Below are 12195 nucleotides of genomic sequence, written 5' to 3' on the forward strand. Positions count from 1 at the left end.
TCCTTGCCTTTTGAAATTTCCTTTTTTTTTTAAGGCACAAAAAAAGTGTCATGAATCTTTTCCTAGTCTCTCCAGATGAAAATATCTCCTTTAAATTTTCCTAGAGTACATTGTCTAATCCTTCCTCCACTCCTCACCATGTTATTTATTTGTGTATTTGGAATATTGCCACTTTCCCCTCTGCTTTCCCTCTTCCTAGGGCAGTTTAGGCTCCTTGAAGGAAGGAACTGTGTCCTTTTTCACCTTTATATCCTCAGTGCCTAGCACAATGCTTTGCACATGGTATTAAGTAGGTACTTAGTAAAATTTTTGTTGAATTGAATTGTTGTTGAATTGCTTGTAGTTGGATTGGAGCTTTAGTGGAAACAAGAATATTCTATAATAGTTCTTTCCTTCACAGAATTATAATAGATTTAGAGTTGGAAGGGACTTTAGAAGTCATCTAATGCAGCTTTTTTATTTTATAGATGAGGAAAGTAAATTCTAGAGAAGTTCAACTACTCGTCCAAGGCTATTGAGAATAAGTAGTACTGAGTACCATCTTGCAGAGCCAGGGTTCAAACCCATAGTGTCTGCCTCCAAATCTAGCATTTTATCTACTACATTATACTGTCTCCCATCATTTATATTAGGTCAAGTTTGAAGGTCATTATGGATGTAGTTAATACCAGCCTTGAATTTGTTTTATCAAACTAGTAAGATGCATTTTGATGCAGTGAAAAGAGTGATGTGTTAGGAGGTAGAGGACCTGGTGTTCAAATCTTACTGATGCTTTGTACCTGTATAGCCATGGTCAAATCATCTAATTTTTCTGAAGCTCAGTTTCTCATCTGTAAAATGAATGGAGTGAACTGGATGACATTTTGAACCTTCCAACTCTTCCAGCTTCTTCCCACTATAAATCTAAGAACATAAGATCCTAATTCCATCATAATATTTAAGGCTTCTTGCTCCCATTGTACTTCAAACTCTGTTGTGTCTCTAGTTAACAGGATTATGGATTTGGAGCTGGGAGGGATCATAGAGATCATCTGATGTAAGCCTCTCAAAGTCCACAGAGGTCAATTTACTTGCCTACGGTCACACAGGGAGTAGGTGGCAGAACCTTATTATTTGAATACAAGTCTTCCAGAACCAGGAGAACAATTTATACTATCAGGTCAATATTATAAAAATGAACCAGTTTGGAGATTTTTATCCACATATAAAGAATGAAATGAGCAGAACCAGGAGAACAATTTATATAATAATGACAATACTATGAAAACAAAAATACTTTGAAAGCTGTAAGAACTTTGATTAGTACAATGACCATTCTTGATCTCAGAGTACTGATGATGAAACATACTATATATTACAGAGAGGTGATAGAATGAGACATACACATATATATTTAAATATAGCCAATGAGAGAATTTGTTTTGATTGACTATGCATATGTTATAAGGAGTTTGATTTTCTTTTCTTCTTCTTTTAATGCAGTTGGGATGGGAGGGAGAGAAAAAAGATTTCTGTTAATTTAAAGAAATGGAGAGATGGGACCTACTACAGATGTGAAACATTGTACTCACTTCCAGATGAGATCACTGTATTATTAGTTTTACTTAGCTATTTTCCATTGTGACAAGAGGCCTCTCACAAAGTAAGATTTTACAAAATTTACAAAATCTGTAAATGTTTGTAATATGAAAACAAATAACATCTTAAAAAAGTCTGAATTTTTTTTTGAAAAGATTCTGTGCACCTTTGAAAGAGCTGAATTTATACTGGGGAGAATTATCAATACTAAGTTCTAGTCCCATTTACATTTTTCTGTGATACCTTTTTGATAATTTAATCGAGCATTTATTTAGTTCTAACAATATTGGGCTATTCAGTGGGGATACATTGAAATGAAATAGTTCCTTCTCTAAGAATATTACATTCTACTAGAGTCCTACAGTAGGAATGAAAGTTGCTGTTAGATAATTTGAGGCAATCAACACAAAGTAATTTGGGGAGGGGAGAGTGTATCAATAATTCGTATGGTTCTGAAAGATTTTGTATAGAAAATGCTTTTTGAGCTGAGCCTTGAATGAAGAGAAAGTTTCTGAGAAGCAGTGGTGATGAGACATACATTTCTGGACATGCAGAGCAGGCTGCACAAAAGTACTAGCCAGTTTGTCTGGAATATAGAGCACATGAAGGGGGCAGGAGGAACAATGTGCCCTGAACCTGGTAAGAGTGATGAGAGCTAGATTGTGGAGAGCTTGAGGAGTCTGCCTTTTATCCTAGCGGAGGTAGCTACAGAAAACTTTAGAATAAGAAAGTGGCATGGTTAGGCCTGTAGTTTAGGAAGGTGATTTTGGTAGTGGTGTGGATAATGGATTGGAGAGAGTAGAGACTGGAAGTGATAAGACCCATTGAAACACTGTGAAGGTAGTCTAGGCAAGAAGTAATGAGAGTCTCAACTGGAGCAGTGATAATGTGAATAGAGGCCAATGTGAGAGTTACTGTGGAAGTAGAATTGACAAGATTTGGCAACTGATTAGATAGAGGAGGTTAGGAACAGTCAGTGTAGTATGGTGTAGAGGAAATATTGGATTTTAAATTAGAAGACCTTGCCCAGTGTCACCTAACTTCTGTGGAACTCAGTTTCCTTTTCTGTAAAATGGAGATGTACTAGATGATCTTTAGGGTTCCTCTCAACTCTGACTCTGTCATATGTGATCTCATGACAGGATGTCCCTGTTCTATTTCAAATTATGGTCTATGGTATAATATCCTTAAAATGAAAAACCACAACATGATGGAAACATTTTTAAAAGTTAGAACAAAATGGTTTGGAAAATAGACTGCCTGTTTTCTAAGGACCAGACTAATTAAGTATGAAGAGGCTTATTTTCAATAGGATGGCCACAAGAGAAAAGGAGCCAGAAGCATAGCTGGCATCAGTATTTTTCTCATGAATTGTACTCTGTGAAGGAAACCGACTAAGTTCCACTCTCATCTCTACTTGCAGAGGCCCTGCCTTGGGTAGCTTTCTAGGAGAAAAGGAGTATGCTGCAGCAGTGGAGGATCCATAGATTAAGGAAGGAAGCCGGAGACAAACTAATGGGGATATACCAAAGAGGCTGAAAAGACAAAAAGTTCAAAAACTAATAATTCTTCCTCTGGGGTATATGGACACACAAAGGATATCTTTAATAGATTTTGGGGAGTTTGTAAACTTGCTTGGGAAAAACTGCATCTTTAATTCAATATAATTGATTTCTTTTGTAATTATATTTATTTTATGCATTTTAAAGCTTTATTCTAAGAGGTTCATAGGCTTCACCAGACTGCCAAAGGGACACAAAATGAAAAATAAAAAAAAAAGGAGATGAAGTGACACTAAAAGATTAAAGATTCCTAATGTGAATCTATTGTTGTACAGTAGATAGAGAACTAATTTTGCTATAAGTTTGGACTGGATTCAAGTCCTGCCTCTTATACACATTGACTATGTAATTCACTTAACCTCTCATTGCCCCTGTCACTCTCCATGAATATAAATTACAGCATAATTCCTCTTCTTCAGTGATATATGTAGTTTCTTCATCAGGAGCTCTCTAAACAGATGAAGTCAGAAAAAGAGAAAGACTCATAAAAACAAAGGGAAAAAAATTAGTAAAATTTTTTAGAAAGACCTCAATCCATCAATCAATCAATCTGAGCTAAACCCCCTAATGAAAAAGATAATTCTGTGGATTCTTCATAAATCATGGAACAACTCCAAAATAATTCAAAATATAAATAAAACTTTTAAAAGAAAATAGAATGAAAATAAGGACAGAAGTCAGTGTTCTCAAAGCAGAACAAATGAAGACAAACAATAGAGTAGACAACTTAGAATATATCTGTGATGAAAATTATCCACAAAGTAGTAAAGGCAGTGACAGATTTGGAATTCAAAAATATGGAAGTGGCAGAAAACTTGGCAAAAAAGAAAAGATAACTTAGTATGGACACATGAGTTCTATACTAGCCAAAGAAAATTACCTTGAAGTAAGCCTTATCCATAGGGATCATGAATACTTTCTTCAAGCAAAAAACAACAGAACTCTTTGAACACAGTAAGCACTAAAATGGATTATATTTTAATGAACAGGGAGTCAGTTGTTACTCGTAAGATAATCATTCTTGAATCAACTATCTGTATGCAGTTATACTACCAATTTATTAAAGCAAAGATAAAAATTCACAGCAAGCTAGAAGAAAGATTAAAAATGAGGAAAAGATATGGAATGTAGTTAAAAACAAATCCAATCCAACTATTAGGTTATTTATGACAAAAAGATGATATAGATGGAGGAAAGAGTAGAAACACGAATTATAATAATTTCATGTAAAACTTTAACTAATACAAATCAATTGCTGTAACTAGGAAACTAAAAGAACCTAAAAGCTATCTTAGTAAGCATGCATTTAACTTACTTGCCAAGAAGACAGATATGGAAGTCAAGGAGAGTTTCAAATATATACTTGTTTATGAAGTCTTATAGAGAAGGATTGTGGAGGATTATGATCAGTATTGCCTCATAAAACAAAAGGAAAAACAATGGAGGGTAAAAACAGTTTAAAGAAAACTTGGCAAGAACCCAACTATGCAAAGTCATCCTGAAGGCATTTAAAGAAGAAACTAAGAGAAGATTAAAAAACATGAATGAAAGAAAAGAATCACAAGATTTTTCACCACCAAGTACGGTAACATCACAGTTCTAGATATGTTTGTAGAAAAGATAGAACTGGTACTGAACAGTTGGGAAAAACAACTGAACTAGACCAATTGTATAGAATCAAGATCTATGATGCATGTGATGACATTGAGGGATTAATTCTCAAGGTATCTAAAAGAGGGGAAGATACTCATGATGTGGAAAATACCTCAGTCATTACTGTCCCCAGAAAGTGACTGAAAAAACACCGATTCCTGTATATTATATACCTATTTGCTTATTTTCCTATCTACATATATGAAGGTTTTATACCATATTCCATGTGTAACAGGGATGAAATTCTATTCTACTTACTGAGGATAATACCACATATGTAACTGGGTTTTTGCTTTTCCGTCTGTAGCAATCCCATGGATGAGCATGTAGGTGTATGTGACAAGGTGGGAGTAGTACCCCTTAAATGCTTTCAGTGACAAATACAACTACCAACTATACTTACAGCCTGCTACTTGACTCATCACCATATTAATTCTCTTACACTGAGTTCAAAAGAAGTTAAGTAGTTTGTTCTATTATTTCCTTATAAATTACTGAAAATGTGCTGTCTTGAATTCATTCATTAGTTCTAAATCTGTGCCCTTACTTATAAAAACCAGAAAAACTTCCTTCTCATAAACTTTGGTAGGATCACAGATTTAGTTGTAAGGGATATCTAGAGATCACTGAATTCAACCTTCATTTTACAGAAAAAGAAATGGAAACTTAGGCTTCTGATTTGCCCAAGGTCATGGAGGGAGCAAAATTGGTTCTGAGCTTCTTGTTGTTCCTTCTTCCCTTCTGGCCCCCACCCCTCAGGTCTTTTTAGAGTCTCAGAGCTGAATTGTCTTGTAGCTAACTTTTGTGTACCATGGGATGGGGCAGAAGTGATTTGTGTAATCTCCAAAAGTTTTATGATGGAAAATGCTATTCATATCCAGAGAAAGAGTTTGAATGCAGATCGAAGCATACAATTTGCTCTTTTTTTTCTTCTGTTTTATTTTTTTCTTCTTTCTTGTGGTTCTTTCTATTGGTTCTAATTCTTCTTTACAACATGACTAATGTGAAAATATGTTTAGGAATGCATATGTAGAGCCTATATCAGATTGCATGCCGTCTTGGGGAGGGAGGCTGGAATGGAGGGGGAGAAAATTTAAAACTCAAAAGCTTATGGAAGTGAATGTTGAAAACTAAAAATAAATTATATATGGCAGGGACAGAGAGTGAAGGTACATGGCAGGGACACAGTTTTCAATTAATGTAGGTCATCACCTATTAAACGTAAGCTCATTGAGGTCAGAGATTGTTTTTGTTTGTATTTGTATCCCCACAGCTTAGTGCAAAGCTTGGCATAAAGAAAGTGTTTAATAACTTACTTCCATCCAAGTGTGTATTGTTATTGAGATACCACTCTGTGCACTGTATTCTTCCCTCCTCCCCCCCGGCATATTTTACTTTGCCACCTATGTGTTTAATACTCTTATAGTCCCTTCAGTCTGGAATATTGTCCTTCTTATTCTTCTAGGGATGAATTTCTCTTCTTTCTTTGAAGTCCAATTCAGATGTCCCCTCCTCCATGAAGCTTTCCTATCAGTAGTGACCTTTTCCCTTAGACTTCACATAGCATAAAAAACAAACAACCTCCGCCCCACCCAAGCCCTCTTTAATTCTCACATCATGCATTAGTGTGTATTGTAGTTATCTTTATATGTCCCTGTCCCCTTAAATTTTATGTTTCATGAGGACAGGGACTATGTTGAATCAAAAATTTATATCTGTCTTAACACTAGACCTTTGAAAGAACCTTTTGAGAAAGAGGAATCATATATATATATATATATATATTCAAGGGTTGGCATGATAGTAAGGCTTCAGTGTGTAATAAACACTTAACACATTTTTTTTGATTAAGATAAAAAACATAATGATACGTTTTACAGGATGTGAATCATGTGTATTGTGCATAATTTTGTATGATGCCCTTGATAACCTTTTAAATACAAATTTATGACTATAAATGAAAAAAGGTAAAAAGAAAACCCTAAATATATACTATTAATAATAATAAAATTACTAGCAACATAATTGGATAGAAAGTAGATAGTGATACAATCTATAATTAGCAGCAAAATTAGCAAGCAAATACAAAACATTAGTAGTATTAACACTGGCAAGAACATGTTGCTTTGTAATACTATCATTGCCAGTATCTGATATGTATAGTTTTCTCTGCAGTGCTTTTGTTACAAGTATGAAGCACTAAATATTTCTCCTAAAGTATATGTTTTTTTTTTCTGGCAGTATTCTTCTTACCAGCAATTGCATGAACAAAAAAAATCTGAAAAGTTTTTTAAAGTCTTATATGACCATATGAAGGCTGCCCAGAAAGAGATACGATCAACTGTGACAGTGAATACCATAGACTTAGGCAGCAAGAAGAAGGATGATGACAGTGATCTAATAGCATCTAGTCCAAGAATAAGAGGTAAAGATGAGTTTCAGTCATGTGTATATTACAATAATATAATAATGTGTGTGTGTATATGTGTGTGTGTGTGTGTGTGTGTGTGTGTGTGTGTGTGTAGGTATATGTAGTGCATATTGCAGGGAACAGGAAAAGGGAATAATTGGATTTAAGGGAGGGAAGAGAGTGAGAGCTCTTGAGCTACGTACTTGTGATCCATATCTTGGTCACATCTTGCAAAACATTACCACAATCAGGAATATTCATAGTTAAATCATTGTACTCCTGAAATGCATACTTGAATTAGTACTGTGGAGCTAAATTTGAGAAAAGAAACCATCATTATGGATACTAGTGACTCGAATGTTATATAACATATTGAAATATAATTAATATATGCCATATTTCAAATGACCATTTTTAATCAGCTCAAATTTAACCATCTTATTAATAAAGCTGTTTGTGAAAATCATGTGCTTATATATATAACAGTGATTATAAGTTCTACACTGTGCTATAAAGGTTTTTGTTATTTGAGATGATATGGAGGAAGGAAATGATATTGAAACCCAAAACAAGTCATGTTTTGAAGTTTGCCACATTTTGTTCTTCCATTTATTTTTATATATGTCTGCTGACATGTATAACATGTTTGGGAATGTTGAGCCCTTTTTTTTTCAACTTGGAGAATCTATAATTTATGATTATAATTTGTGTTCCATTTGAATTTCAGTTGATTTTTGTTTTCAAAGAAGACTTGGGTGCCATGATAATTTCCTTGTTTTTAACATGTTTTTCTATTTTCATTATGCAAGGTGAAATTATCCCAGTAAGAATAAGAGAATTATTTTGTTTTCAGTAAGAGATCCATCTTTGCATTTAAAAGAGGGAATGAAAGGACAGTTAACAGAAGCATCTTCAGCAACATCCAAAGCATACTGTGTATATCGAAGAGAAATGGATCCAGAAATAGATCTTATGTGCACAGGAACAGATGCTGGAAATACAGATGAAAAGAGTGCTGATGAAGTAACGATGACCCCTACTATTGCAATCATGCAACCGATTCTGAGATTTCTTCAACTACTTTGTGAGAATCACAACCGAGAACTACAGGTATGATGTCCTGTCATCTGAACCAATAAGTGGATTGTATTGTGCTTTAAAAATCTTAGACTAGAATATACAGTTTTGTAACTTAAATGTGAGTAAAAGTCAGAAAGTGATCAAATGTTGAAAGAACCTGATTCTGCTTGTTATGTGGAGAAAAGAGAGAAAGCTTTCATAATGAACCAATATGAATGGTTTTCCTTTAGGTGGGGGTAAAGAGAAGGGATCTAAAAATAAGGATTTTCTTAAAATGAATTAGTAAAAACAGCTTTCTATAGTGTACTTCTTTTTCTTTAACCTACATCAGAACTAATTTGGCCATAGAATACTTCAGGATTTTAAAAATTTTGACAGAACCCATAAATTCGGTCTGAAGGCAATCTGGAGGTATTTAATATCCTCTGCAATGAAAAAAGGGGCCAGGGAAATTTCAGAGAAAAGTAGATGAAACCAAACCTATTTTTCTACCCGTAAATGCTATCTAATGTACATGTCTGGTAATAAATAATTTTTATTTAATATTTTAGAGGGGGAAATATTGATAGCACTAAAATTTTCTCATGGAACCTACATCAAACAGAACATTGCTGGGAAATTCTGGCCTAGAAATGTCTCTTTCAAACTATGTTCTCTGTAAATTTTGGAAATAGTGACATTTAGAAATACTTATTCTAAGAGTATTAGTAATATTAAACAACATTTGAGGCAAGAATTTGTAGAAATCTAAAATATTTGGACATTCCTGAATAATTAGCCATTTGATACACCTCTGCTATTGATGCTTTTTGAGATGAAGAGTATGGAGAAATGAAAATGAATGTGGCAGTGATTCTTTTTACTTATTTGTATTACTTTGATTTCAGAACTTCTTGAGGAATCAAAACAACAAAACAAATTATAACCTTGTTTGTGAGACTCTTCAATTCTTAGACTGCATTTGTGGAAGTACAACTGGAGGACTGGGTCTGTTGGGGTTGTATATCAATGAGAGGAATGTAGCTCTAGTCAACCAGACCCTGGAGAGTTTAACTGAATATTGCCAAGGACCATGCCATGAAAATCAGGTAACTATAAAACATAGCCCCAAGCTTAAAAGAAGTTATGACTGACTTATGAGCTAAAGAAGCAAGTTACTGAGCAAATCAATTATTTGTGTACTTTTAAAAGTGATTTTTCTTTCCCTTGGCCTCATCAGACCTTCCGCCTTTCCTATCTGAACATACAAATACTGAATTATAGACAAATGAATGCTTTACCATGTTATTTTTTAATTTGACTTTAAAGGAAAATTCCCATGAACCGGTGTCAGATAAAAATTCAATTCTTTGGAAGAAGCAAGGTTTCTTTGCCTTTCTTTGCTTTTCTTTTTTATGGTTTTTTTTCAAAAATTTGGAACAGGCTCTCTTTGGCTCTTTGAATCAGACACTTTGAGTATCCTACAGTGTTCTTCCAAGGCAAACTTTAGCCTTTCTTCCAAAATGACTGGCCCTGATTCAGGTCTCTAGTCAGATATCAGGGATTCACTGTAAGAGTACAGAAGGTACACACAGGGGAAGGAAAGAAAAGGGGAGAGAATGATCTCATGACACCCGGGCATGTACCCAGAGACTTCAAGATGCACTTAAGCATTTTAGAGTTATAATAATGAATGTGGAACTCTGAGATGTGATCTCGCACCAAAATGTCTTTAAAGACTTTTCATAGGTTTTTGTAAAAACGCGAAAGTTATAAGAGGAACTTATAAGAGCAAACATTAATGTTTGAAATGGAAAAATAAATGAAAAAAATTTTATTATAAAAAAGAATTTTAATATAGCAATTGCTGTTGCCTATATACTGAGCAAAATCTTCATCTATGTTGTGTATATAGAACTCCCAAAAGAAGTCTGGGAGCTTTGCCTGGTATTTTTTCTAATTTTAATTTTCCTATATAACTAATACAAAAAAACCAAAACCAAAACAAAACACAAACACAAAACCACAAACAAAAATGCAAAACTAAAACTAAAAGCAAAAACCATAAGAACACTATGTATTTTAAATTTAACAAAAACTTTACAATGAGGAAATGGATGATGTCATGGGTTCAGTTATATGGTAGGTCAGACCATGTGCATACTTACATAGCCTGTCTCTCTCTTGATATAAAACGTTTAACATAGCAACAGCTCTAATATCTATCATACTTTGATGCTAGGTGCCACTATCTATCACATAGTCTATTTAAACTTGAATACTCCTTATGTTTAGGTTCCCAAAAGTTCTGTGAAATAAAATTAATTCCACATAATTTTGTTATAGTAACTTAAATATTTGTTGAAAGAATATTTGATAAGTTCCTCAGCTTTGAAATTCTATACAGTTTACTTAAAAATGGTATCTATAGAACATGGAGTAAATAGGGCTTTTAGATTTCATAGGGATTAGATCTGCAATTTCAGTGGTGTAGAGAACTCACAAATCAGGAAATTCTACCACAGAAGGTAAGTGTCTTCTCTGGAATTTTTAATCTTAAAAGAGTTGCCTAGAGCATTGAGAAGTAAAATGACTTACCCTACATGCCAGTTATGTGTCAGAGGCAGGAATTGAAACCAGGTCTTCTTGACTTAAAAGCTAGCTTTTTATCCACTATGCCCCACTGCCTATTTAGAGATTCTGTATTATACATTGCTTAGAGAATCACTATATTGAAAAGTGAATGTTATTTCTTAAACATTTTGTTTCCTAGACTTGTATTGCTACTCATGAGTCTAATGGCATTGATATCATCATTGCACTGATATTGAATGACATAAACCCTCTTGGTAAATATCGCATGGATTTGGTGTTGCAGCTAAAGGTATCTAAAATTTTATACTTAGTAAAGAAAGAAAAAGAATTCTAAATATAAATTATCATGGAAAGTTGAGGTCCACAAAAGCCATTTTCTAATAGATGGTCAAAGGAAATTAACAATCAATTCTTAAAAGAGAAATTACAAAACATTAACTAGCATACAAAAAATTATTATAAATCACAAATAACAAGAAAAATGCCAATTAAAATAACTCTGAACTTTCACCTCACCTAGCAAATTGGCAAAGGTAAAAGATTAAATCATCTCTATCAAAGAGAATGAAGGCAGCCAATTACACTAAACTATTGTTGGAGCTATGAATTGGTATATGCATTCTGAAAAACAATTTAGAATTATGCAAAAAAGGGGGCTAAACTGTTCATATCCTGTGATCTAGAGATTCCACTGTTGGTTTATTCTTCCAGGAGGTGAAATATATAAATGTATTTCCTTTGTTACCATAGATACCAAATATAACAGGACTTTTTTGTTGTAGCAAAGAATGGGAAGCAAAATGAGTGCTCATCTGTTAGGAAATGGCTAAACACATTGGGGCATATGAATATAATACAATATTATAGTGTATAAGAATGCTAAATATAATGAATATGGAGAAAATTGGAAGAATTGTAGGAGCTGATGTAGGGAGAAGGAAATAGAACTAGAAAAACAGTATATACAATACAAGCGCATAAGTAAAAAAAAAAAGCAAAAATCAGTTGAACGCTGTATTGTTATAATTATCATACTTGCCCCCAGATAAGAGAGGAATAAATGTACCTCTCTCCATTGTTGGAGAGATAGGGAGACAATGGGGGTAGAATCTTGCTTATGCTGTTGGATATAGTCACTGTTAAATGATTTTGCTTAACTTTTTTCATTGTTGTTATAGGGGAAGTTTAACTAGTAGTGGGTGTGAGTAGGTAGCGAAGTCGTTGAGGGAAGTATACACAGGATGACTCTGAGGTTAAAATAAAAGATAGAAATAAAGCTTTTTAAAAAATTTGGTGCTACACTTTTCAAATGTGTTGCAAAAAATCAAGTATTGCTGT

General features: G+C 33.8%; 1 protein-coding gene across 1 annotated transcript in view; it reads left to right on the top strand.

The window, feature by feature from the left end:
* Nucleotides 1-12195, top strand: part of ITPR2 (inositol 1,4,5-trisphosphate receptor type 2) — a 509346-nt gene that overhangs the window by 347472 nt on the left and 149679 nt on the right. The window contains exons 40-43 of the mRNA XM_020965011.2: nt 7035-7218; nt 8057-8313; nt 9171-9371; nt 11036-11146. Of these exons, the coding sequence (XP_020820670.1) occupies nt 7035-7218; nt 8057-8313; nt 9171-9371; nt 11036-11146 (753 nt within the window). The remainder of the gene's footprint in view (nt 1-7034; nt 7219-8056; nt 8314-9170; nt 9372-11035; nt 11147-12195) is intronic.

The sequence above is a fragment of the Phascolarctos cinereus genome, unplaced genomic scaffold, assembly GCF_003287225.1.
Source record: "Phascolarctos cinereus isolate Bilbo 61053 unplaced genomic scaffold, phaCin_HiC Scaffold_1;HRSCAF=81, whole genome shotgun sequence".
NCBI lineage: Eukaryota > Metazoa > Chordata > Mammalia > Diprotodontia > Phascolarctidae > Phascolarctos > Phascolarctos cinereus.